We start from the raw sequence: 24,585 nt of genomic DNA on the forward strand, positions 1-24,585 counted from the left end.
GTTATTGCTAAGCGATAGCTTCATGTTACCTAGGCAGTATAGTATTTCACACGCAACTCGCAGATCAAAAACGAAAGGGTGGGAGAAAAGTAAAGTGTGGGGTCTCTGCCAAAAAAGTCCGGGAAAATCCGATTGCCATTATTGCTGACTTGTATAAAAGCTTGTCAAAAAGCCGAGAGAAGCCGTCGGTTCCTTCTTCTACACTCTTCCTGTATCTCACTTTATCATGTTCGCCACACGTCTTGCCCGTCCCTTGTCCGCCACGGCTTTTGCTGCCAAGCGCACCGTTGGCGTCCGTGCAGGAAGCACATTTGCAAAGTACAATTGGCAAGATCCTTTGAATCTTGACAAGCTTTTGACCGATGAGGAAAAGATGGTTCGGTATGTCTACATTATGGAATCTTTTGATAGCATTACAATATCAGCTAGCTGACTCCTATGTCACAGTGATGCTGCAAACGAATACTGTCAGGAAAAGCTTTTGCCCCGCGTTATTGAAGGTTACCGCAATGAGAGTGAGTATTAAGCGTTAAAAAACACACGCATGTATTTTCCCGGACCACATATACATGAGAGAACTAGAAACTAATGTGCGTTCCTTTATTTTGAATCAGCGTTCGACCGTGATATCATGTCTGAGATGGGTGAGCTTGGTTTCCTCGGCTCCACTATTGATGGTTTTGGCTGTGCTGGTGTTTCATCGGTTGCCTATGGTTTGACTGCACGTGAAGTTGAACGGTAAATAATAAGCTTGGCTGCAGTGTAGGAAGGGATTACGCATCATATGGGCTGTACTGACAATATGGACGATACTAGTGTCGACTCTGGCTACCGCTCAGCTATGTCCGTCCAATCTTCTTTGGTTATGCACCCCATCAACGCCTACGGTACCGAGGCCCAGAAGGAGAAGTATTTGCCTAGACTTGGTATGTTTTCCGTTCACCACGGGAATTATGGTTAATGGGATGACGGAGCGATTAAAAGCTTGTTGTTCATATGTCTTCAATACAATAGCAAAGGGTGAGATCATCGGCGCATTTGGATTAACAGAACCAAATCACGGCTCGGATCCAGCTGGTATGGAGACCACTGCCAAGAAGGTCAATGGTCACTTTGTCTTGAACGGCAGCAAGACCTGGATCACTAACTCTCCCGTTGCTGATGTCTTTGTCGTGTGGGCCAAGAACCTGGATGAAGAGGGTGCTCCCATTCGCGGTTTTATTTTGGAAAAGGTAAAACACATTAAGATGCGGGCGAGGAGACAAACGAAGAATGAAGGCGCTCATTGAATATTTTATGGAACAGGGCATGAAGGGCTTGGAAGCTCCCGCCATCAAGGGCAAGTTCTCGCTTCGTGCTTCGATCACTGGTATGATCATGATGGATACCGTTGAAGTTCCTGTCGAGAACATGTTGCCTGCTGTCAAGGGTCTCAAGGGTCCCTTTGGTTGTTTGAACAACGCCAGATACGGTATTGCTTGGGGCGCCCTCGGTGCTGCCGAAGCATGCTTGGAAGTTGCTCGCGAAGTAAGTTTGCTAGGCAGATGAACATCGAGAGTTACACAATGGTTGTACAAAAAGGTTCGAATGGAGCTTAATTTCGTTTGACATTTTACTACCACAGTATACTCTTGACCGTAAGCAGTTCGGCAAGCCCTTGGCCAGCAAGCAATTGATCCAAAAGAAGATGGCTGATGCACACACTGAAATTGCCCTTGGTCTCCAAGCATGTGTCCAGGTCGGTCGTCTCAAGGACTCTAGCGAACTCGCTCCTGAGATGATCTCCATGATCAAGCGCAACTCCTGCGGCAAAGCCTTGAACATCGCTCGTGATTGCCGTGATATGTTGGGTGGCAACGGTATCAGCGACGAATACCACATCATCCGCCACGCCGCTAACCTTGAAGCTGTCAACACTTACGAAGGCACTCATGATATCCACGCTTTGATTCTCGGAAAGGCCATCACCGGTATCCCTGCCTTTGCGTAAACAAAAGTGTATAGAAAAAGCATGACCCTCTTCCTTGTAACATAATCATTCATCAATTCCTTTTTTCCCCTTTTCTTCCATTGCCATTAACCATTGTCTTGTATAATAAAACATACCTGTGCCTATTCAATCCCACTACTGTCCATGGTAAGATTGTGCTTGATTTATTTGATTCGTATAACCACGAGATGTTATCGCACAAAGAGCGACGCGAGCATGGTTATATGTACGTGACGCATAATATATGCGAGAGTCTATAGGGAAAGGGTGAAAGAACAGCGTAGTCATTGAAAGGGAGAAAGCGGATAGAAAGGTAGAAGCACGAATCCATTAGCGGTGGGTCATGATTTGCAGGCTGAGTATTACACGGGATCGCTATAAGAAAGTTATGCCCTTGTACACAGTAGAGATAGTTCAAATTATGCATTTTGCGAAAAAGACCTTCCATAAATTTAAACAATGTATAACAGTATACATGTCCTAATCCTCAGAATATCACAAGTATGAAGAGTGCCCTTAATTCTATAATTCATCATAGCGCATTTTTCATCATGAGCACGCACTTGCAATTTACGCATTTTATACGAGAATATGACTATATCATATGGTTAGATAGAAGAATAATACTGTAGCTGAGTCTATTATTGCTTATTTAGAATGTTTATTGTTCCTCGAACCTACGATAGCGTACTTTTCAAGGATCGTGTATATCACCTGTTATATGATACAACAAAAAGGGTTGTCTATTTTTAGTAGCAAAAGTAAGATTACCACGAACCACAACCAGAAATTCTCGGCTATAATCTCGCCATTGCCAACGTACTTACCAAAACCTTAAACGGATTCTGTTACTGCAAGTATTATAATAATTAAGCTATCTACGAGTTTAATGGTAGCCGCCCTTTTTAGGAAGGAGAGCAAGAGGAGAGAAAAATCCCGGGTACATATGTGTTGGCAGGTGTATCCACAGGAGTGTGCTTCGTCATTGATTCTAGCTTTGTAAGTTCATAGCTAGTTGCTCCCATGTGGTCTGTTTCGTCGAAGCGACTTATGCTCATCATATAAAAACTCCTGAGGCAATCCATTATGTGTCATAGCATATAATCACTCGGTGCACTTCGGTTTTTTTAGCCAGCCACCACTGCGTATGTACAGCAGATTAATTACTGCCTAAAATCAATTGCTGCCTTTTTTTACCAGTTGACAAGGCTGCAAATAAATACTGCTCATAACAAGTTGAATCGATAGTAGATGGGTGTTGTTAATAACCTATGGCTTTTCATCCAGCGTTTTTTACGGAGGGTAAGTTTATTCATTTGCGAAAATGTCATATACTAAATTGAGTTGTTAAGCAAGCATTTTGTTGTTAACCAGTAATCTTCAAGGACAATTTGAAAATGACAATTATGGACGGGTGCCTAGAACAAACTCTTTTTCAGATGCTGTGCTGCTTCATGAGTCGTTCAACCCTAGACATAGGAATAGGCCTGAATTCTGATCAGGCCGAGGACAAGACGAAGCCTGCGAGAAAGAACCAAAGTTTAAGATGAGTTCTTTAACCGAAACTCATCAGAAAACTGTAAACAAGATGAACCATTTATACATACATAATACAGTACTTGAAAATAAACGAAAAACAAAATAATGTCTGCATCACATATTTAAACTTTGTGAGTTAGCTTCGGCGCGGTATGTACCATCTCGAAATAAACTCGTAACATAATCTTCCTACCTTTATGTCCATCTCACACAAACTTGCTTTTAATTGGTAAGAAAAATAAGGACTGGTATTGTTAGTCCAAGTCTTTACCTGCTGGTAAGTGGTCGCTAGACAGAGCTGTGAGCAAATCTCCTTTGAACAGTCAAAATAATATCATAAAAAGAAATTACTAGACTACTATGTCGCCATTTCTTTACATAAAAAACTACGGAGAGTTTTTCACACTGCTAAGACATCAAAATACCTCACACAACTAGTTTATGATATCAATTGTTCTTTGAGAATAAGCGACATAATGTTGGTAAAAAAAGCTCCATTGATTAAGTACAAACTGTTAGATATATCACTATCATTAATAGTGGGAAATAATAGACATGCTATAAAACAAGTTTTCAGGTATAACTTAAAGGGGGTTTCCGACATTAATCTTAATGGCCTTAACTTGGGTATAATTGGCAAGAGCATACTCCGAGTTTTCTCGACCTTGACCACTGTTAAAATGACGAGTGAAAGGTCAGTATCATATCAACTGTGTACCAGTCATGTAAGTCATCCAGGTAATTGATGAGTATGATGTTTTGTGTACCTCTGTTTGTAACCGCCGAATGGACTGTTCTCGTTGATAATGTTATAGCAGTTGACCCCTATGAGAATACAATTGATGAGTATGATGAACCGATCACTTTTTGCTTTAAAACACGGAACTTATAAAAACATATTGTATCTTACAGACGGTGCCAGCTTCTAGCTCGTTCGAAAGAGTGACGGCACGGGTAATGTTTGACGTAAACACAGCAGCAGCAAGACCGTAAATGGTATCATGAGCTTTTTTGACGACATCGTCAATATCAGTAAACTTCGAGATACAAACTACTGGACCAAAGATTTCTTCTTGCATAATCTAATACCGATTAAGTATATTAGAAGCAATGCTTTCCCTACGCCGCTTCATAGGAGCCTGATATTAAGATCATGGAAAGAGAAACTTACCTTCATCTTTGGAGTAACATCTAATAGTAGTTGCAAAAATAGGTAATGGTTATAGTCAATTCAGATTATGCAAAGAAACGAAAACGTGACACATCAATATGTTGTTGAACATATTAAACTTACCAGTGAAAATAGTGGGCTCGATAAAGTAGCCAGTATCACCGACACGGTTTCCGCCCAAAAGACATGTAGCACCTTCTTCCTTGCCAGCCTTAATGTAGTCCATCACGCGATCAAACTGGCGCTGAGAGATCTGAGGACCTTGGAAAGTGTCCGCCTCCAGCGGATCACCAACCTTGCCAGAAGCGGCCAAGGCCTTGAATTTCTCAACGAACTTGTCGTATATACCTTCTTGGACCTATTATATGATGTTTTTTTCCCTAATGAGTCGACGCGTGAAAATATTTCTTCGTACAGTAATAAATTGATGAGAACGATCCGTCACAAAAATTCTGCTTCCAGCACAGCATGCTTGTCCAGCGTTGAAGAAAATACCCATTCTTGACCAAAAGACGACTTCATCCAGGTTTTCAACATCGTCGAAAACGATGTTTGGCGACTTGCCGCCCAATTCCAGAGTGACCTTCTTCAAGTTAGAGTCGGCTGAAGCACGCATGATCTGTCGACCAATTGCAAGGCTTCCGGTAAAGGCGATCTTGCTCACTTTCATATGACGGGCAAGAGCATCACCAGTGATGTGACCATAACCGGTAATGATATTGATGACACCAGGTGCTAAAAAGGAGTATTTTGTCAGATTTCCAGTATGTGTAAAAAATGTATCCAAGATAAAGATAAAATACTTACGAAAGCCTGCTTCTTTGACTAAAGCAGCAACTTTGATAGCAGAGAGGGGAGTCAGTTCAGAAGTCTTGATGACCACAGTGTTGCCCGTCGCAACAGCAGGAGCAATTTTCCAGCTGAGCATTCCCATAGGCAAGTTCCTGATGTCATTATGATATAAAAAGAATCAGCAGAACAATTTAATACAGGTTGTCACAAACTCGCCTAACGTTTGTTTTCATTACCATGGAATAATGCCGCCACAGACACCAATTGGCTCGTGAACAGTGTAAGACAGTTTGCCTTCTGTTTCAATAACCTTGCCATGAATCTTATCACACCAGCCTGCAAAGTAGCGACTAGTGTACATTATGCGATGTTAGCCAAATACCTTGGTGTATCAGCATATATGCTCAAAGAACAGGGACTTACAGCTGTGTAACGATAATCTGTACGTCCACCATACGAGAATTGGTCAGTGGCTTTCCGTTATCCAAGGTTTCAATTTGAGCAAGCTCCTCGGCATCCCGTTCGCAAAGGTCAGCAAGTTTGTTCATCAGACGAGCGCGTTCGCGTCCGGTGCTCTTCTTCCAGCCACCATAAAAAGCCTTTTCTGCAGCTTCCACGGCCAAATCAACTTGTTCCTTTTCGGCTTAATATTTTATAGTTCAGTATTTGTGTCAATACCAAATAACAATCAAACCTCGAGGAATGGTGACGAATGTTTGTTAATAGTACATACCTGCTTGAACGGTTGCAATAACTTCACCGTTGACGGGGTTAATGGTATCAATGGTACTGCCACCGGCAACGAACTCGTTATTGATAAACAAGGCTGTGTTTACTATTACGAACCAGTGTGTTAGCATAATATCTAAGCGAGGATACAATAGGACTTACAGTTTAGCTTGAAGCCAGAGGGAGTGGTGTATTCTGTTACAAAGTTGCTCATATTTCGCTGGTGATAGAAAGGAACAAAAAGAGTTACCAAATGGTTGGCCAACAGAGAATAGCTTGCTATATTTATGTGTGAAACGAACGGTTTGTACCGGTCACCAGAAGGACAGGTACCTCATTCTAATACTCACTTGATGGCGCACAGACTAGTCGTTTCTTGAAAGCGGGGTTAATCAAGCCAAGCATAATGTGTCACTAAGCAACATCTTGGAATACCCAAATAGTCAAGCAGAAGCATGCCGAGAATTTATCCGACAAGTCGGTATAAATGGAAGCGCAAACGTAACTTTATGTTCTCTGTTTCATGAAAGCAACTTACAGAAGATAATTTTTAATCCATTTACGTGTAGGTAAATACAATTGCGTTCAGATTAAATACTAAAAAGTATACTGTAATACAATTTTATGATTACAGACCCTTCGTAGTGAGTTTGCTATGTATTTTATTTCGTTCAAGTATGAAGTACACAAGCGCCAGGGATATGTATACTATTGCACGATACTTACTATCTCGATGCTATTGCGAAAATGGAATACAGTACATCTGGGTAACAAGGGGTCGCAACATACACATGTGTTGCAACTCCAGCACTGTCAGCTTGCAATGCTATTCTTCATAGAACTGCAGCCGATCGTTGGTGTAACAGCTTGCACTTCAGATTGACAGTGACAGCTATCAGTGCACTTGTTTTTAGGCGGGAAAGTAAGGTCATCTGAGATGTAGCTTCAACCGCTACTCGTGCTTCTCCAGGTCGCTACTGGTTAGGATGCCTATGTATAGATACGTTTCATAGCTTTTTAAGTATTAATGCACTGACTGACATGGTGTTCTTTTAGTGATACGTTGCACAGGAAATAAAAACCAACGAATTTCATTTGTCATACTAGAAACGTTAGAAACAATATACAAACTTCACTTTACCTTTGGGGAAAACAATGCATAGCCAGCCAATCTGACTGAAAGGTTGAGTTTCCATTAAGTATGTTATTTATCAATTATAGCGAAAGCAGGGTGTTCTATGTTTAAATCTAGTTTATGTAATATACAAATGACGAAGGAATGCAAATGTTTATGATGTTTTTTCTGATGCCTTGTGACCTTCCCAGCTTAACCGTACCCCACTATACATGTGCAGCAACATACATTAGAACCGCGACATCTTGCAAATTTGCTTCAAACTTCTTCTTCACGTACCCATCATTCCAGTAAACAGCTTCGCTTTGCCAGCCATCCTCCTCTAAAGATGTCTCGAATGTAGAAACGCTTTGCTTTGTCCAAGTTAAGCTGTCGTCCAGCGCAGCCAAATAACCCGACCAATCTGCTTCTTTTTGAATATTTTTCTTCGCAAGGGTATCATGGAACTTGAGGGCATGTAATATTGACTGGATCACATCGGGTGCTTCAGCATCGTCGTGGAAAAGCACACGCATTGTTCCTTTCCGGTAGCTCAGCAGGTAATTTTCGTTCTATATCCAACAATCCATGTTAGCAAAGCAATAATGGTTGAAGTCTTTCGGAGTAATGTCAGCATCGCAACACACATTCATATTTACCTTTAGCACATCTACCGTTTCCTGGACTTCAGCAACCGAGGCAAACGATTTTTCTGCACTGCATCCTAATTTGAGACGAATGGCTCCGTGGGCACCAGGTTTGATCCATTCGCCGAAGCCACTTTCTCGAGGTTTCAGTTCCTTATAATCGACAGCTTTGCCAGTATCGATGAATGTGCGGCTGAGCAGTGTCAACTTGGCTTGGTTGAGAACTTCAAAGTCGGCTGCATGAAGCATTTTGATAGTGGACCAGATATTTATGGGTGTAAGCAATGCAAATGCCCCAAAAAGATATACTGGTTCATGGGAAAGTGAAATAACACCAACACCCGTGAGCATACCGAGAAGATGGGCTGTTGACATTTGAGCGTCGTCCTTGGCTACAATATCGCCAATGTTGCCGCTTAACTTTTTTGAGGAAAATAAATAAATAAAGGTATTTGAGATCAGTCTCAGCAAAAGGCTATGTCTGCACATTGAATTTAAGAACTTACAGCAAAATGCTTCGTAAAAGTCATATGGCTCGCTACCCAGATACTCTCATGAACCAAGTTGAACATGTTTCCCACTGATAAAAATCCATTTAGCACCTGGTGCTCCACCCAGAAACAAGCTTATAGACAAGTTGAAACGGAAATTACCTGCTGCAAGGGGCAAGAAAAATTTGGGTGATACCACAGAAGTGCACAGTTGAAGAAAGCAACCCACAGCCGAAAAGACTTCACACACCTAGTATCATTAAGACGCATTAGCACTATAACACAAACACTCATATTACTGCAATCATGCGAGATCTTACAATTTTCCAGCTTTTGGGATGTGAATCAAAGGAGCTGGCAAATTGTTTGATAAAGAATAATTTGCCAAATTCGCCAATACCATCCTTCAAAACCCTAAGGTGATTATTTGTGTTAGATATGGCCCTGTAACTTCCGTGTCTTTATCGATCACCCACCATTGGATAGCGACAGCACCTCCAGTCGCTTCAGCTGCACCCAGGCCTAGCGACGAGAGCATTGCTTGGGAGCATAACACGCCAATCTATTAGTCGCCTTCGCTTAGCCCCAGTAATATACGTTCCACACCATCACACCATGATATCAGATGCTTACTGCTGATCCAACATAGGTTTCCAATCCTAGCCACAAGTGGAATTTCTTGTAACAGCTATGAACTGACTCTGGGTACCTACATGAACCAGACATCAGATACCGATAATAAAGATTCACGAGTATAAACAAAACGAAAGGTTTATCTACCCGACAGGCAAAAACATTTCACGCATGCTTTGCTTCAGGGAGCCGAGAATGTGTATTCGGTTGTCTCGACGTTCGGGTTTATCACCGCCGATCGCAGTGCTCGTTGAAGCCAAAGTATTTTCAGAGTTTTGAAGCCATTGCCATGACAGCGGCGGCGATGTCACTGGTGATCCGATGCGGGTCTTTCCCGTCGTTGCTGGCTTTCCCTTGGCCATGGTTTGCAGGTTTGTGTAGATCCGAGTTCGTCCATAAACATATTCTGTCAACACGGTGCTGTCTTTCCCTTGTTTGTGTTTAAGTGTCGAGTAGCACCGTGTAGCTAATGTCGACCGTATTCGAGGTACATTATGAGTGGCTAACAGGCACGATGTCCGATGCCGTGCCACGAACGACATTGTATGAGTGTGTATGTAAAAAAGTATTTACTGTAGATATGTCTGGCTCCTGCGCTTATGTTTTTTTATTGTCCGTATACAGCAAGCTGCTAGTCGGAACAAAGCGCCGCTGGCTTCGCCAAACAATTTTTTTTTCTTTTTGCTCGTGACATTTAAACCAAACCAGAAAAATGAGTGATTGGGGTGAGCATTATAAAAATAAAAATACGGGTTTCAATTTTGCAAAAAAAGACTTATCCGCAATCAATAGAGGACGAAAAAGAATTCGAGGTTGCAGTTCCCAAGAAGTCAAAGTGGGACGACGAAGATGTCGAGGACGATGTAAAGGACGACTGGGAGGAAGAATCGTCTGACGAAGAACAGAAGGAAGAAAAGAAGTTGCCTCCCGTCCGCAAGAAAGTCCCTCTTGCTCAAAAGATTGCCGAGAAGAAGGCAGCTGAGGAAGAACGAAAGAAGGCCCTCGAAGCCAAGAAGGCTGAAATCGTAAGTGTCCTTTCTCTATCAATCGATCGATCGATCAATCCTTTGACAACTCAGTAACCGCGTAAATTAACTATAGCGCGCCCGAGAAGAGGAAACCGAAGAGGATGCCTTTGAGAGAAAACAAAGAATGCGCCAACTTGAAGTAGAGGCTGATATGAACAGTGCCACGGATCTGTTTTCGGGCGTTTCTGTCTCAAGTAAAGTTACTGCTGATGTTGGGGAAGGGCGGAATAGTTTGCTGATAGATTGCGGTTGTGCTTATAGAGGAGGACAAGAACAAGCCTATTGAAGAATACAAACCCAAGACGCGCGTAGAATACAACGAATATGCCAAGCGTCTCGCAGAGATCATTCTTGCAAACTCTGTAAGTGTCATCGTGATGTCGGACCTGTGTTGTCAATTTAACGGACAACTAATCCTTCTGTCAACAGAAAAGCGCAAACTACGGCGCGTTCCTTGACACCCTTGTTCGTGAGATTGCCGTCCCATGCAAGGATATGGATATCCGCAAGGCTGCATCCAGCTTGACGGCCATGGCCAACGAAAAGCAGCGACAAGCCAAGGAAGCCACCAAAACCAAGAAGAAAGGAAAGCCTCAACTTGCTGCTGCCGGCAAGAGTGCTACTTTGGATGAAGGTGCTTCGTACAGAGATGTGTATGATGACTTTGATGACTTTATGTAATCTAATATCGTAAAAACAATGGAAAAGTTCTAAACACATTATAAACATTTTGTGCGCGTTTGGATGGAAACGGTCTTGGGACAGTGTATGCTCTCGTACATAACTTCATCCGCGGAAACATGCTGTCTGCTCGTGTTAAAAGCAGTAGATACGTCTGCTGTTACGGCATAGCTAATTCTTGACTGTTAAAAATTATAATTAGGCTGAGCTGCTTTTGGCACGTTTCAAATCGCGTGTCGCATTTTAAACCAGAAGTCAGCATCGTTCGGTTTCTGTTTGTTCTTCTCCTCACTTTTTCAAGCACAATCGACAATGTACAGGGCACTGACGCGACAGCTCCGTGTATACACACGCCTGAGCACTTTATCGCGGGTGCCTCTTTCACGACCACAACACAGTGCACCACCATTTATTCCAGCTGCGGCATCCCTACGCTCATTCATAAGCACGACCCGAGCATCAGCAGGAGCAGCAGGTCAATCAGAATCTGCCAGCAAGCCCATGGGTCGCCCGCGACGCGATGAAAAAATCACGGCGCGTTTTATTACCTTTATCGACGAAAAAGGCCAAGTGATTGAGCAACGCGGACGTCTCAATGATATTTTACGAAAGTTCGACCGGTCTCAGTACTTTTTGATGGAAGTCCAGCCAGGCAAAGTGCCAGTATGTCGTTTATTCGATAAGAAGGCCATGTTTGAAAAGCAAAAGCAGAAAAAGAAATCGAAACAAGCACATCCCGAGGCGGTCGTTAAAGAAATTGTATTTGGATGGAACGTTAGCGAGCATGACATGGAACATAAACTGGCTCGCGCCAAGCAGTTTCTGGAAAAAGGCAACAAGGTCAAGATCGAAATCGTTACCAAGAAGGGTCAGCAGCGGCTCGACAAAGAAGATAAGACCAGTGTGGTTGATAAAGTAGCCGAGCATATGAACGAATACAAAAGTACGAAAAAGCCAGTGTTTGCAGGTGGAAATTGTATTATGCAGTTTGAAAGAAAATAAAAAACGTCATTCGCACAACTAGTCATCATCATCACCATCATCATCGTCGTCGTCGTCGTCATCTTCATCGTCATCAAAGTCTGCCTTCAGGAGCTCGATGGCTGCTCGGATGCGGCCAGCGGTCTGTTGGATAGCTTGTCCGATTTCTTCGGTATCTCCGGACTCCAAGGCCTCTGAGAGAGCCGGGAACACTTGCGACTGATACCCGGTCAGTATATGCGGGGCATAGAGAATATGCTTAAACCAAGGGCGACCCTTCAATCCTTCAGGATCAATAAACCCTCGCTCGAAATGCGTGAGACGTTCGTTGGCAACTCGCATACGTTTGGAAAGGACACTGGGAAGGTCTGAATCGGTGGAGTTACTGAATTCTTCCTCCAAACGTTCTACAAGGCGGCCTCGTCGTCGTTCGAATCGGCGTGTTGCTTTGGTAAGCTTCTTGAGCGACTTGAGGAACGGCTTGTAAGGACCACCGAATGTTTCATAGATTGGCAGTTTCTCGGCGTACTCTTTGATCTCTGCAGAGTAGTCGCCAGGGTACAGAGGTAGAACCGGATCATCCGACAGACGCAGAGTTAAAAGGCCCCAGATCTTGACAAGCGTTTCGTGATACTTGAACGTTGGATCACCAAACTTTTCCATCCAATGGAAACTGACAGATAGTCCAATTTCAGTCATAACATCCCCCCCCTTGCACGTTTCTAATCTCTGCTGTACCTGTCATAATTGCTGTGATAAACACCATAGTCGCCTTCAAACCGAAAGTCGACGCTGCTGATGCCAACATGGCTGATGAACGCAACGAAATCAGATCCCGACCCAAGCTGTCCCACAGCAGGCGTATCTGCATTTGTCAATTGTCTCCAAGCCTCATAGACACTGCCACCGTTGGATCGTGGATCCTCAACTTGGCTTGTCACGTCGTACAGTACTTGCCTGAGGGACGGGCAAGCTTTAGCCATGAAGTTGGGACCGCTGACACCCATATCAACGTTTACATACACAGACGCATGTTCGTTGAGCCAATCACGATGATCTTCTACCCACTCGGTGGATCCAACCTTTCCAAGCAAAGTTAGTACTGAAATCTGTATGGTGTGTACTGACAAACAATCGATGTTGCTTTACCATTCCGTACTCCTCTGCATCAAAAGAAACGATGATAATGGTTCGGCGCGGCTTCCATCCTTTCTTCAGGAGGGCACCCAAGGTGCGGACTAATTCAAGCTGTTAAAAAATGATACATTAGCTACCCAGCAACATTAAGCAGTGAATTTGTTTGAGCTACCATAGCGGCTGAGCCAGACGATGGATCCACAGCGCCGTACACCCATGCGTCACGATGGTTTCCTATAGAACAATAGCAAATGTAACAATTAGCGTGCATGCATGCATGTTGCAAACATACACGTGTAAAAGCAAGGAGCATCTAGACTCACCAAGAATTACCGCGTGCTCCGGTTCCTCAGCTCCCTCTATTCGGCCAACGACATTCCAAATAGGTGCAGTGTGATCGTCGACAATGTTTGCCAAGTAAACATTTCCCTCGCTGGGTCCACTGCAGTATTCAATTTGATCCAGACCTCCAGCCCAATCTTCGCCTTCACAAACGCCATGGTTTTGAGTTGCACGCAACAGTGGCAAAGCATCTTGATACGATAACGGTAGTGAAGGAATCTGGGGTAAACCTGGGGAGTCGTCGCGGTTGAGTCTCTCAGCATGTTCGGTTGCAGCCCAACCCGGTGTTAATGGATCCCCCGTGAGTAGAGATGCATATTGAACGGATCCTCGCTGTACAGAAGAAGGTGACCGCCTTTCAAAGCGGGTAATATCAGTGACATTCAAGCGGCCCAGTAAATTATTCTTGCAGAGCAAAAAGCAATGTACATACCATGGTCCTCCTGGATAAGATAAAGCTGGATTGTTATGATTCTCCTTGCCAACCGGTCCATCGTCTATCGGGTCCGAGTAAATCAAAGCACCGATACATCCAAATTGTTCTGCTGCCCGTACTTTCAAGCCACGGAAAGCACCTCCATAACGCATCAAAGCGATTGTTCCTTTAAGATTGACGCCTCTGTCAACGAGGAACTGGAAATCCTCCACACGACCATAATTGGCATAAACTACGGGCCCTAGCGCGGTTCCGTTTTTGGAATAGCCTAACAAACAACACATAAAAGCACGCTGAGCTTCACTCTAAAAATATATGCAGATGAGCAAGGGGCGTACCATGAAACGTTGGTACTGCATCGGGATCAAAACTGGTCTTGTCTTCCTCAACCACGTCTTCTTTAAGTGAAGCCTTGTAGCGCAGCTCTTCAGGACCGGATACAATGGCCAACTGTCGATCAATCGGATAGTTAAGCAATGGATAGTAGGTTTCAATCTTTGTGTCGCTAATGCCAAATTCAATAAACTTGTCTCTCGTCCATTCAGCTTGGCGTTTGTCTGCTTCCGAGCCGGCAAGATGGGCTTCAGAAGTGTAGGTGCGGAGGAACTCGCGTACTGAAATGCTTGATGGTACATCAATGATAACCTTTTCAGGATCGGTAAACCTCGGTGCTAAACGTCCGATATGAATATCGTCATACACTTTTTCCCTCCCGTATCATGGATCGCTGTGTTTACTGCACTCATCAAAAAAGGATAATTCATTTGGATTTCGCATACCTCTGTGCTTCTTTTCACCGCCACTGTGCATGATAGTATATGCTATGAGACCTCCAATGATAAAAAGAGTCCCAACAATAGCGGCAACTGTAACGATGACCTTGCGCCGGGTTTTTCGTGGAAGCTCCAAGGTTCCTTTTCCACGGTTAATTAGCGGTGCATACTCGCCTTTCGATGATCCGACAGCTTCAAGTATCCATTTCATTGCTGGCTCAAGAAACGGTGGCACGTTTTTGTTGGGCCTTTGGGGTGGAGACGATGAAGATGATGATGACGGCCCTTCTTGACTTTGTTCCAAATCTCCATCGTTTTGATGTTTAGTCGATGAATAGTCTTGCGGCATACTATATGTGTGTGCAGCAAAAATGTATTCAAAGCTAAAGGAAATAAAAGAGAGAATATGGCCTTTTATACCCAAGAAAAAGGCTGTCCCGTTTTAGTGTAACAGCTGCATCTCCACGCGCCGATAAGCAGAGCCAGGGGGACTGTTATCCTGTAGAGAGCAGGTCAACACATCATTTTGGGAACAATGTAAATATTTTGGTACGAAGCACATTTTAGATCATCGACTAAAATAACGCCCAACTGGCGACGGCAGCAACGACAACAACAACAAACTTTGCAGAAACCTTGGGTCTATGCGCGTGAGAATACTATAAGGAGCTGGTTTATTTGTTTGATTTCCCCATTACGCAATGTCGCTGGTCCTTTCTTCCCCTAATGAAGAGAAAGGAGATGAAGATAACGCACAAATTTAAAGCTCGGTTTGATGCTAGCCACAACCACTGACAATAATATCATATGTAACCACCGATGGTGAATCTGTACATACACAGACATGCACCGCACGTCGTCTATAGCTCGCGGGCCCATTTTCGTGAATCGCAGCATAGCTTTTTTGTTTGGTTCTGGGAACCTGTTTGGAAATTTCTATTTAGCCAAGTCTCTTCGTTCTTCTTCCACCAAGTCCTTGCAGCTGATCATAGATAGCAACGTCATACATGAAGCTACATTTAACATTCTACTCTAGAATTTGCTGGACCCACCCCCATTTTTCTTGCTTGGCAACTAATTGGTCAGGATGGACCGAGACTCGGGCGTTCTACAAACTCTGGAGGATCAAAACCTCGTTAAATTAAATATCGCTTTAGTGAAACCAACATGGCAATTCTCTCAGAGCTCATCGCATCACGACACATTGGTTTCTGTGGACAGCGACATAAACTTTTGGCCACGTTTTATTAGCTCTATCATATATACGGGGACGTGTACCAGTGACAAATGTCAAGTAAGCTATTCGCAAAAAGAAATCTTATTAATAAAAGATTTCATGATACAACGGAATAGATATACTACAGTGATATGCTACGAATGGCCATACATTGAACAGATACGTATCATCATTTTACAGTAGTGTGTGCATACGAGGGTGCTAATCCTATTTACTGGTGGTTGTGGTGCAAATATTGAAAGTATGCGTCCTTGCAGTTACGTCTTCTTCTTATACAGCCTGAATCTGTAATTCCAATTCCTCGTATCGGTATTGCTTTTCGCTACTTTTTATGCTTCTATATGTGAAATGAGTCTTACGACGACAACAACTTCTAGCAAAGCTATGGAAATTGCAGCGTATCCATTTAAGCGGCGTCAAAGGCTTGCGGTCCCAAATTTCATTCCAACACACTGCATGCTTCTTGTTGATTACAGTGAACATACACATCTGTTTTAGTAGCAGTAATATTATAGAAAAAGTATAGAAGCAATTTCAGTCTACCGTTTATTTTCTATGCGTTCGACCCTTTCTTCTAGCGGCTACACTTACCACTACCGCCATTATAACACCGAGCCCACTACTGGCGGTTACCATGAATATGATGCATTGTTGATAAATGACTGCATCAGTCATTGGTTTACCAGCCAAAATCAACCCGACCATAGTCCCTGGGATATTAATCATGCCCATAACACTGAGCTGCATAATCACTGGGAGCATGGATAGTCGTATCACCTCGGTAGCAAATGGCTTAATGGCTTCGTACCGAGTCGCACCAAAAGCGAGTCTGGTCTCCAAGATGGGTCCATAGATACTTCGTCGATTTAGAAAAGAAACTAACAGGCGTAGACGTTGCTTTACTCGTTCCTCGCAAAAATAGATAAAAAGATACTCTGGGACTTACTTTATATTATCAAGACATTGGCGTGTAGTCATCGCTATGCTGTTCATCGACTTGCCAAGCAACATCCCAAGAATTGGTATAAATTTCGAAGGCTCCCAGAAAGGCACTTGTCGTAATGCAAAGATGGACCCCAAAACGGCGATTGTTACATTACTGATGAATAAGATCATCACAGTGATGATAAACTGCTTCATGTAGTCATCATATTATGCACCATGAACATGGCGTTAGAGTTCATCAAATACATCGCATAATAGCGTACTCTGTATTTATTGACGTACTTACAAAATGACGGATTACTTTCTTGGGCTGTATGAAACATAGTTCTAACCCTCCCAAAAGCACAAGCACCACTAAAATACGAGATCAGTAATACAAGCATGGCTGAAAGTTAGTTTAAAAAGACCACTTATCTGGCACTCATCTACATTTTTCTCATCAATCAATGGAGGATATGTAGTAACATACATGCCATGAGCATTACATAAAAAATGCTTCCTGAATACATCACACCATCCAAAACAAGTCCCTGTATAAAGATATTTGAGAATATCACCCTTATTAATATCATGTTCACCGTGTCTTATACTGTTCTTGGGAGTCAACGACAACCAAGCCGTACTTTGTATGGATCCTTACCATCACTGTTAATTGTACAAGACATCTAATTGACGATATTATAATAGGCAACTCTAACCGAGTACCCATACTCAAACTAACTACCACTACATACATGGTTTTGATTATGTCATCTTTCTATAATCAAATGTTTTCTTCCCTTCTTTCTACGTACCAGATATTAATATGAGCGACCAAGATATTCCTACGTCTAGCCAGCTGACAAGAGACTGCTCACTTAGGTCTGTAATCTCATCACCTATGCTGTTGTTGGAGCTCTCGAACATTGTGAAATTGAAAAGGAAAAGAAATCGGCAAAAATACAATGTGCAAACGTGATCGAGTGTGGCTTCATAAACAGTTGCGCTCTGATGATTGACAATCGCAATCATTCATACCGTTATTAGAAGCGAGGAGGCTATCGGGAAAAAGGAAGCAAAATACTGTATCGTTGGATCAGAAAACGGTATTATTGGATAAGCAGCTATCAATTTTGTTAATATTATCATTAGCTTCGCTCACTCAAGGGCGGAACTTTGTATACGAAAAAAAAGGAGGATAATGATTTATCATTCATGGCGTTTGGTACATGGCCCCATTCTGTATTTCCCAGCATTCTCCTGAGTCCGTCACCGACTAGTCAAATGGCGTATGTATTGGCTTCCCTCAATCCACTTAAGGGATTGTCGTTGTGGGGCCAAGAAATATATAGAAAACCATTCCCCTAGCTGCCCATTGCTACTGCCGAAGCCTAAAGAACTCACGGATCCATTTGCCCAGATACTAGACCTCCTACCTAACAATCAGACGGTCCACCACATCATGAACCAAATTCCGCGCTCTGATACCGGCTTATCTTGTGGCAAATGGCCTGGCAGCACTAACCCGTGTCCTAATGGAGATTAAGGGCTTAAGCCACCCAGTTGGTAGCTACAACGACGACGACGACGAAGAACCAGCTTCAGAAATTCTGCGCTCATTTAGTCTTCCACAATAAACATAAATTTTAAAATGTTCATAAAACAATGCATAGATATCACGTAGCAAAGACATCTGTATGAGCAGATGGATAAACACTGCTATGTTTTTATCGAAGAAGTGGTAATTATACGCAATCGACCATTTCTTCCCATCTTGTATATGAATGGATGATAATGTCACAAGTTCTACAGAGGAAGCATCTTTTTCTAATACATTTTTGTTTAAGCATAAGCAAAAGCGGGACACCGATGACAGCTTTTTGAGAATCAAACTGAGTGCCTTCGTGGGTGTTGACGATTCAAGTTTAGCAGCTTGATGCGGTATTCATCGTTGATACAGTCAATTAAGTCTATAAAAATTCATACCTTAAACCTTTCCCTAAAACTGCCTTCATAAATGCAAGTTGTTATAATGCTGTTTATTCCAGAATTAAGAAAACCGTTGATCAATCAATAAATATTTAAACAGACAGTTTTTGAACCAGCTGTTATGAGGTTTAAGGTCCATGAATACTTACGTCATTTGTATATGTCTGATACGAGACAACGAGAAGCTCGGTCAAGTAGAAACACCGCTTGAGTATAACTTAGTAATTGAAGATATTGATATTTATTTATTCTCTTAACAATCTGAAAAAATCAGCTACAAGGTATAGTGATCCACATAACACAATGCATGAAGAGGGTGATTTGAGCGGCAGGGTTTGTAAGCATGATAATAAGTCATTAAATGCTTGAGTATGACTGACTAAATTGGAAGCAGCGGTTTCGATTTCCGAGGGTGGCACACTTTGGATCCAGGGCATCCCGACGGGTTGGGAAAACGGTACAGCAAAGAGAGTATCCTGGGGTCGTAACAAAATTTGCAGCATTTCGTCAATGTTCTTTCCAGAAGTTACACCAATAACCCAAACAACAGTCTGTGGATTAAGACTATCGACATATTTTCGTAACGCGCGTGTAGCAGGAGGGTTATGCGCACCGTCCACCAGGATTGACGGCAACTTGATACCCTTGACTACACCGGATGGAATATGTTCGAGTCTGCCGGGCCATCGTGTGCGGGCCACACCTTCTTTTAATTGCTCGTCGGTAAATTGAACATCGCCTGTCTCTCGTAACCAAGTAAGCGCAGTAATTGCTGTCGCAGAGTTAGCCCGCTGATAATCGCCACGCAATGGAACTGTGTATCGATATAGGTGTTCATCCAAATCGAGCCGAAAAGCACCATCAGCGCCATCGCGTTCAGCCTCCTTGGCCAACTTGTACGGCGCGCCCACCCTGTGAGCTTCGTCAATCAGAGTTTCGACCACATTAGGTTCCTCTTGAGGTGCAAGTACGGCACGACAGCCACTTTTCATGATTCCTGCCTTTGCTTTTGCAATAGATTCAATTGTTCCACCAAGAATAGCTGCATGATCCAAACCAATAGCCGTGATAATCGTTATCTTGGGCTGTTTAAATACGTTTGTCGCATCCAGTGTGCCACCCAGCCCGACTTCTATAACAATCCAGTCGAGCTTGTGCTCCGAGAAAATGCAAAGAGCTGCTGCAACTAATTGTTCGAAAGGCGAAGCTGAAAGCTGATGTTCCTTGTTGACGTGTTCGACATGAGCACATGTACGTTCATACTCGGTTTTTGAAACTGGACCATCGTTGACGTGTATACTGTCGTGGGGCTCGAGTAAATGAGGAGAGTTGAATCGACCGACGGTCAAGCCAAGCTGACGTAAGACGGAGGCTGTGTATGCACACACTGAGCCTTTGCCATTAGTGCCTGCAACATGAATTGCCTGTAGTTGATCTTGGGGATCGCCAAGCGCTTTCAGCAGAGATTGTATTCGTTCAAGTCCTAGATCCATGAGATAATTATTTTGCTCTGGCTGGCTGGGATTTCGGGATTGGTGTTCACTTTTCGCGTCTCACCGCGTCTTTCCACAAGCCGTGTCAACTCACCTCTCAACTTTAATTTCTATAAACGTTTTATCGCTATATTTCACAAAACATGGCAGATCAGCAAAGTATGTCTTGAAACATTAAATCTATCAAAGGAGTACAGTACAAATTAACATTTTGCGTCATTCACTACAGTTAGCGAAGAACTCAAAGATGTTGACATGTCAATCTTTGACGACGATATGGAAGACGACATTGATCACGTCGACGGTCACTTGGCCAATGTGCATTTGCAAACTCCTGAACGCCCACAATATCATAAGAAATTCATGTATGTTAGACCGAGAAAGAAAAGAAAAGCGGGGCTGTTGTTCTTGGTTTGGTTGGGTACCTGAGAGTTCCACGAAAACTGATCGTTAGTTTTGTTTGATAGACCGGCATCGCGAGAAGACGATCAAGTTTTCTTGTTGAGACTATTTTACCAACGATTCTTTCCTTATAAAACCTATTTTAACTGGCTCAATTATGGACTAGGTGCGTCTCACGTACAAGCGAGTGTTATGTGAATGGTGGCAGAGGTTACCGATATGATAACTTTCATCGTGCAAACTTTTGCTCTTTCTATTAGATATAAGCAACAACTTTACACACCGAGAATTCAGTTTTACGTTACCGTCCGACATCTATATCCGTTACAACTCGTTTGCTAATATCGATGCAATGAAGAAGGAGATCGAACGTTTGCAACCTATTAAGATTGACATTGGTGCAGTGTATACAGTAAAGGTGAGAATGAAAGCTTTTTGTGTTTTTCCAAACGGTGGTTAGATCATCAGCTTATGCATGTTGCGATATTAGCCAAAGGACAAGAAGACCGTGAATGAGAAAGTGTTTCGACCGCTGGAAAAAGAACTGGTATTTGATATCGATATGACCGATTATGATGAAATTCGAACATGCTGCAGGTATGTGCTGTTGCAGTTATAAAGGGAGAAAGTCAGCAGAACCTTTAGTTGTTAATGTATTTGTGTGATTTACAGTGGTGGGGATATATGTCACAAGTGCTGGGAATTTATGACTATTGCCATCAAAGTGATCGACGTATCACTACGCGGTAAGTCCTAAATACCAATTGTGTGCATAGGCGATAAAAACATGAAAGAAAACTCATCCATGAAAATAGAGGACTTTGGTTTTAAGCACTTGCTTTGGGTATACTCGGGTCGTCGCGGTGTGCATTGCTGGGTCTCCGATGAACGCGCGCGGAAACTAGACAACGAGAGCCGAAAAGCTATTGTTGGCTTTTTGGAGATCATCAAGGTATTTGGTGGTCAATCTGAACGGTGCCTGATTAAAAGTTTATCTAATAACACAAAAAAAAACACACACAGGGGGGTGCAGATACAGCACGAAAAGTCAAACTACCATCCACTTTACATCCTTCACTTGCGTATGTCAACCGTGAATTTATGCTGTTTTAATCGTCGTGATCTCTAATCTTTGGAATCTATAGCCGATCATTGGAAATTGTCAAGCCATACTTTGGATCACTGGTATTGGATACACAAGGAGCATTGGATACACCGGAAAGCTGGAAAAAGGTGCTGGACTTCTTACCCGATGCAGGTGAGTACAAAAAATGTGAATTAGGACAAATTTTGAGAGCTAGTGTGGTTAAATTGCTAAATTGTGCGTAGATATAAGGGAAGAGCTCGACACAATGTGGAACAGCGCACCGTCACGACGAGGTCACGATAAATGGAGTGATCTGAGAAAAGAACTTGAGCGCAAAAAGAAATTGGTATTTGTCTTTTCATATGTAGTCAAGCGCATATTGTGCTATTGCTTAACTCGCTGTTGTCAGGATCGAGATGTTCTTGCAAGAGACCTAATTTTCCAGTACACTTATCCACGACTCGATGACAAAGTCTCAGTACAAATCAACCATTTGCTGAAGAGTCCTTTCTGTGTACATCCAAAAACTCGTATGTATGAAGTGAAATCGTATGTGCAGTTGCATTTTGCATGATATTAATGAACTATTAGAGCGTGTATGTGTTCCGATCAAGCCAGAAATCTGTGAAAAGTTTGATCCATTAGCAGTACCGACACTCAGTCAGCTTTCTCAAGAGCTCAATGCGTATGATGCAAAGGAACATGGTGACATGGACCGTAAAATACCAGGTAAGATAATAATTTGTCATTAATATCACTTGAACTGTACCATTTACTGTCAAAAGCGTTAGACTACAAGAAAACGTCGCTACGCCCATATATTGAGACGTTCGAGAAGTTCGTCAATAGCCTAATTATTGAAAAACAAAGAGAGAAAAGAGGTAATAAACAAATAAGGATTACTTACTTGCATTCAATTCACTAACGCGTCAAATAGATGATGCACAAACAAGCATGGAATTCTAATGAAACCATTGTAACAGATATATCGATGATGAAAAACCACGTAATAAATAAAGAGCGTGATGTGTGTCTACTAGAGCTGAGTGATTTGGAACAGCGTACATTAAAAATCGCAGCACTCCCATTGAGCATTGATTGTGCTGAGCCCTCTTTATTTTAACTTGTTCGCCACATGGACGTTTCGAAACGCCTTAAAGATTGCACTGTTCAACCCCAACAAAAGGAAAAGCTCGACGGCTTCCGAAGCGTTCTTGACGACATTCTGTCGTCTACGCCCCTGGGACCCGATCAAATACAACACCTCAAGGATTACGTGGAATCCGCTTTGAACGAGCAAGTAGGATTAGTAGTGTCGCGCCAACTCTTAGGCGAATTCATCGATCTCTTCGACAACCGAATCGCCGACACTGAAATCCAAAAGCAGCTCTTGTCATTTGCGATTGACCAAGCGAACCCTCGAGCTGTCAGTTTCGAAGAGCAGGTAAAAGAGAGCTGGGCAATATAGAAGAAACGACGCGCGTCGTTACCGCGGTATATGATACAATACCAAAAGCCAAACCTAAGACACTATCAATATCTCAATAGCTCTCACGACTCAGAGAAAAGCTTGCTGGTGTGTACGAAGCAGAAGAAGACTTCCTCGAGGCTGCCAAAGTTCTTCAATCCATCCAGCTTGATTCGGGACATCGGTAATACAAAAGATCCATACTCAAATAACAAGAGTAACGCAGAATTACTCATACAAAAGGTCGTATGATTTAGTGCCATTTCGGACGACTATAAGCTCCAAGTATATATTCGCATTGTACAGCTGCTCCTCGAAGTTGACGAACCTGTTCCCGCGGAAACGTACCTCAACCGTGCGGCATTACTGATACCAAACTCGACGGATTTCGTACTGGGCCTAAAGTTCAAGTTGTCCCAGGCACGCATTCTCGATGCAAAGCGCCGTTTCTTGGAAGCCGCATCAAAATACCATGAGCTCAGCTATGTTGCGCAACTCGATGAGGATGAACGTATACAATGCTTGTAAGCTCTATATTTTTTTCTTTCTTTTGATGCGTGTGATGCGTAGACTTGTAGTGGGCCTGGCGAGATACTGATACAGGTTTTTTTTCCCTTGAACAGAACTGCTGCAGTTCAATGCGCGGTGTTGGCAGGGGCAGGTCCACAACGCTCTCGTACTCTAGCAACACTCTATAAGGACGAACGAACACATCATCTCTCTTCATTTCCGGTACTCGAAAAGACATACATTGAACGTGTTATTCGACCCGAACAAGTTGCAGAGTTCTTTTCCACCCTTAAGCCTCACCATCGTGCAAAGCTCGGCGACGGTACCACCGTGCTCGACCGCGCTATTCGCGAACACAACTTGCTGTCTGCTTCTAAAATCTACAATAACATCACCTTTGACGAATTGGCTTCTTTGCTCAACGTATCGAGTGACAAGGCCGAAGACATTGCATGCCAGATGATCACCGAGAACCGTATGGTCGGCAGCATAGATCAGTTGGAGCGCCTTATTTCGTTCGAGTCAGGTGGTGCAGCACACAACGAGCGTAATGCAGACTCAGCCATCACCATCGCAGCAGCAGCAGCCAATGGAACCCAACAAACGGATCATCGTATCGAGCCATCCATGCTGGAAATTTCGAAATGGGACTCGGCTATTCAAACACTTTGTCATGATGTGGATGCAGTGATTGCTGCTATCAACGAGAAATACCCTGAATATGTATCGAAGAACTTTGAAGCCATAGCTTAGTGATGTGACTCTCTCCTCTTTCTTTCTTATTCCCATTGAACTCTTTGTAAATAAATACATAGTCCTTTTTAGCGCATTTCAACAAACATTTCCTTTTTTCTTAATTCTACCATACATTGCTCTATCTGTTTGGAGTGACATAAGTTCCTTCCTGTTATACATAAAAAATTAGTGGATCGACGTATGGTGCAGGAACGACAAACTCAACTGCCTAATATGGAGAGAAATTTATTCATTG

At 42.9% G+C, this 24,585-nt stretch overlaps 11 protein-coding genes across 11 annotated transcripts; 5 read left to right on the plus strand and 6 right to left on the minus strand.

Annotated features, from left to right (window-relative positions):
* Positions 1-184: 184 nt before the first annotated feature.
* On the plus strand, positions 185-2,120 carry BDB00DRAFT_829263 (glutaryl-CoA dehydrogenase). Its single transcript, XM_053123932.1, has 7 exons — positions 185-381; positions 448-515; positions 615-738; positions 817-926; positions 1,015-1,232; positions 1,306-1,527; positions 1,625-2,120. Exons 1-7 carry the CDS (start codon positions 227-229, stop codon positions 1,988-1,990), a joined length of 1,263 nt encoding a protein of 420 aa, XP_052978391.1. The 5' UTR covers positions 185-226; the 3' UTR covers positions 1,991-2,120.
* A 1,836-nt stretch (positions 2,121-3,956) lies between these two features.
* On the minus strand, positions 3,957-6,513 carry BDB00DRAFT_958541 (aldehyde dehydrogenase domain-containing protein). The gene is made up of 11 exons (XM_053129682.1): positions 6,384-6,513; positions 6,226-6,327; positions 5,916-6,135; positions 5,729-5,842; positions 5,508-5,644; positions 5,146-5,435; positions 4,824-5,058; positions 4,701-4,720; positions 4,440-4,611; positions 4,297-4,354; positions 3,957-4,201 (listed from the first exon to the last, which is right to left on the minus strand). The coding sequence occupies exons 1-11, from the start codon at positions 6,433-6,435 to the stop codon at positions 4,114-4,116; spliced, it is 1,488 nt and encodes a 495-aa protein (XP_052978392.1). The 5' UTR covers positions 6,436-6,513; the 3' UTR covers positions 3,957-4,113.
* Positions 6,514-7,510: 997 nt separating this feature from the next.
* Positions 7,511-8,554, minus strand: BDB00DRAFT_765913 (vitamin B6 photo-protection and homoeostasis-domain-containing protein; the record flags this gene model as incomplete). The annotated part of the gene is made up of 4 exons (XM_053119552.1): positions 7,511-7,562; positions 7,636-7,840; positions 7,979-8,402; positions 8,489-8,554. 4 exons carry the CDS (start codon positions 8,552-8,554, stop codon positions 7,511-7,513), a joined length of 747 nt encoding a protein of 248 aa, XP_052978393.1.
* Positions 8,555-8,608: 54 nt separating this feature from the next.
* Positions 8,609-9,468, minus strand: BDB00DRAFT_883526 (vitamin B6 photo-protection and homoeostasis-domain-containing protein; the record flags this gene model as incomplete). Its single annotated transcript, XM_053128242.1, has 5 exons — positions 8,609-8,713; positions 8,794-8,887; positions 8,950-9,035; positions 9,107-9,182; positions 9,254-9,468. The coding sequence occupies 5 exons, from the start codon at positions 9,466-9,468 to the stop codon at positions 8,609-8,611; spliced, it is 576 nt and encodes a 191-aa protein (XP_052978394.1).
* A 221-nt stretch (positions 9,469-9,689) lies between these two features.
* Positions 9,690-10,919, plus strand: BDB00DRAFT_453013 (eukaryotic translation initiation factor 3 subunit J). Its single transcript, XM_053117444.1, has 5 exons — positions 9,690-9,831; positions 9,899-10,131; positions 10,208-10,328; positions 10,396-10,496; positions 10,564-10,919. The coding sequence occupies exons 1-5, from the start codon at positions 9,819-9,821 to the stop codon at positions 10,813-10,815; spliced, it is 720 nt and encodes a 239-aa protein (XP_052978395.1). The 5' UTR covers positions 9,690-9,818; the 3' UTR covers positions 10,816-10,919.
* A 40-nt stretch (positions 10,920-10,959) lies between these two features.
* BDB00DRAFT_829295 (translation initiation factor IF-3, C-terminal domain-containing protein) lies at positions 10,960-11,934 on the plus strand. The gene has a single exon (XM_053123933.1). The coding sequence runs from the start codon at positions 11,128-11,130 to the stop codon at positions 11,815-11,817; it is 690 nt and encodes a 229-aa protein (XP_052978396.1). The 5' UTR covers positions 10,960-11,127; the 3' UTR covers positions 11,818-11,934.
* BDB00DRAFT_977223 (uncharacterized protein) lies at positions 11,789-14,893 on the minus strand. The gene is made up of 8 exons (XM_053129934.1): positions 14,491-14,893; positions 14,050-14,382; positions 13,709-13,979; positions 13,257-13,630; positions 13,106-13,167; positions 12,946-13,044; positions 12,535-12,878; positions 11,789-12,469 (listed from the first exon to the last, which is right to left on the minus strand). Exons 1-8 carry the CDS (start codon positions 14,831-14,833, stop codon positions 11,836-11,838), a joined length of 2,460 nt encoding a protein of 819 aa, XP_052978397.1. The 5' UTR covers positions 14,834-14,893; the 3' UTR covers positions 11,789-11,835.
* Positions 14,894-16,267: 1,374 nt separating this feature from the next.
* On the minus strand, positions 16,268-16,837 carry BDB00DRAFT_765828 (UPF0014 family; the record flags this gene model as incomplete). The annotated part of the gene is made up of 2 exons (XM_053119546.1): positions 16,268-16,577; positions 16,668-16,837. The coding sequence occupies 2 exons, from the start codon at positions 16,835-16,837 to the stop codon at positions 16,268-16,270; spliced, it is 480 nt and encodes a 159-aa protein (XP_052978398.1).
* A 1,889-nt stretch (positions 16,838-18,726) lies between these two features.
* Positions 18,727-20,127, minus strand: BDB00DRAFT_788927 (Mur ligase; the record flags this gene model as incomplete). Its single annotated transcript, XM_053120840.1, has 3 exons — positions 18,727-18,750; positions 18,784-18,840; positions 19,015-20,127. 3 exons carry the CDS (start codon positions 20,125-20,127, stop codon positions 18,727-18,729), a joined length of 1,194 nt encoding a protein of 397 aa, XP_052978399.1.
* A 255-nt stretch (positions 20,128-20,382) lies between these two features.
* Positions 20,383-22,541, plus strand: BDB00DRAFT_883530 (uncharacterized protein; the record flags this gene model as incomplete). The annotated part of the gene is made up of 12 exons (XM_053128243.1): positions 20,383-20,492; positions 20,595-20,695; positions 20,790-20,947; positions 21,020-21,126; positions 21,202-21,275; positions 21,345-21,481; positions 21,553-21,611; positions 21,675-21,787; positions 21,859-21,962; positions 22,026-22,146; positions 22,208-22,345; positions 22,402-22,541. 12 exons carry the CDS (start codon positions 20,383-20,385, stop codon positions 22,539-22,541), a joined length of 1,362 nt encoding a protein of 453 aa, XP_052978400.1.
* Positions 22,542-22,679: 138 nt separating this feature from the next.
* Positions 22,680-24,546, plus strand: BDB00DRAFT_829304 (cop9 complex subunit). The gene is made up of 4 exons (XM_053123934.1): positions 22,680-23,060; positions 23,165-23,268; positions 23,342-23,608; positions 23,708-24,546. The coding sequence occupies exons 1-4, from the start codon at positions 22,752-22,754 to the stop codon at positions 24,345-24,347; spliced, it is 1,320 nt and encodes a 439-aa protein (XP_052978401.1). The 5' UTR covers positions 22,680-22,751; the 3' UTR covers positions 24,348-24,546.
* Positions 24,547-24,585: the final 39 nt, after the last annotated feature.

Source organism: Zychaea mexicana (genome assembly GCF_025766255.1).
Source record: "Zychaea mexicana strain RSA 1403 chromosome Unknown BDB00scaffold_50, whole genome shotgun sequence".
In the NCBI taxonomy this organism is placed as follows: Eukaryota; Fungi; Mucoromycota; class Mucoromycetes; order Mucorales; family Lichtheimiaceae; genus Zychaea; species Zychaea mexicana.

What these genes read in the sequence shown, in the direction of transcription:
- BDB00DRAFT_977223 (XM_053129934.1), bottom strand. Translation starts at nt 14,833, where the DNA reads ATGCCGCAAGACTATTCATCGACTAAACATCAAAACGATGGAGATTTG. An exon ending in CGTCTGGCTCAGCCGCTATG is followed by an intron (nt 13,045 to 13,105) that starts GTAGCTCAAACA and finishes ATTTTTTAACAG; the next exon opens with CTTGAATTAGTCCGCACCTT. An exon ending in ATGCAGAGGAGTACGGAATG is followed by an intron (nt 12,879 to 12,945) that starts GTAAAGCAACAT and finishes TTGCTTGGAAAG; the next exon opens with GTTGGATCCACCGAGTGGGT.
- BDB00DRAFT_829304 (XM_053123934.1), top strand. Translation starts at nt 22,752, where the DNA reads ATGGACGTTTCGAAACGCCTTAAAGATTGCACTGTTCAACCCCAACAA. An exon ending in CTGTCAGTTTCGAAGAGCAG is followed by an intron (nt 23,061 to 23,164) that starts GTAAAAGAGAGC and finishes ATATCTCAATAG; the next exon opens with CTCTCACGACTCAGAGAAAA. An exon ending in CAGCTTGATTCGGGACATCG is followed by an intron (nt 23,269 to 23,341) that starts GTAATACAAAAG and finishes CGTATGATTTAG; the next exon opens with TGCCATTTCGGACGACTATA.
- BDB00DRAFT_829263 (XM_053123932.1), top strand. Translation starts at nt 227, where the DNA reads ATGTTCGCCACACGTCTTGCCCGTCCCTTGTCCGCCACGGCTTTTGCT. An exon ending in GAAGTATTTGCCTAGACTTG is followed by an intron (nt 927 to 1,014) that starts GTATGTTTTCCG and finishes TCAATACAATAG; the next exon opens with CAAAGGGTGAGATCATCGGC. An exon ending in GCTTGGAAGTTGCTCGCGAA is followed by an intron (nt 1,528 to 1,624) that starts GTAAGTTTGCTA and finishes TTACTACCACAG; the next exon opens with TATACTCTTGACCGTAAGCA.
- BDB00DRAFT_829295 (XM_053123933.1), top strand. Translation starts at nt 11,128, where the DNA reads ATGTACAGGGCACTGACGCGACAGCTCCGTGTATACACACGCCTGAGC.
- BDB00DRAFT_958541 (XM_053129682.1), bottom strand. Translation starts at nt 6,435, where the DNA reads ATGAGCAACTTTGTAACAGAATACACCACTCCCTCTGGCTTCAAGCTA. An exon ending in CAGATTATCGTTACACAGCT is followed by an intron (nt 5,843 to 5,915) that starts GTAAGTCCCTGT and finishes AATGTACACTAG; the next exon opens with TCGCTACTTTGCAGGCTGGT. An exon ending in AGTCAAAGAAGCAGGCTTTC is followed by an intron (nt 5,436 to 5,507) that starts GTAAGTATTTTA and finishes ACTCCTTTTTAG; the next exon opens with CACCTGGTGTCATCAATATC.
- BDB00DRAFT_453013 (XM_053117444.1), top strand. An exon ending in AAGCCAAGAAGGCTGAAATC is followed by an intron (nt 10,132 to 10,207) that starts GTAAGTGTCCTT and finishes AATTAACTATAG; the next exon opens with CGCGCCCGAGAAGAGGAAAC. An exon ending in AGATCATTCTTGCAAACTCT is followed by an intron (nt 10,497 to 10,563) that starts GTAAGTGTCATC and finishes TTCTGTCAACAG; the next exon opens with AAAAGCGCAAACTACGGCGC.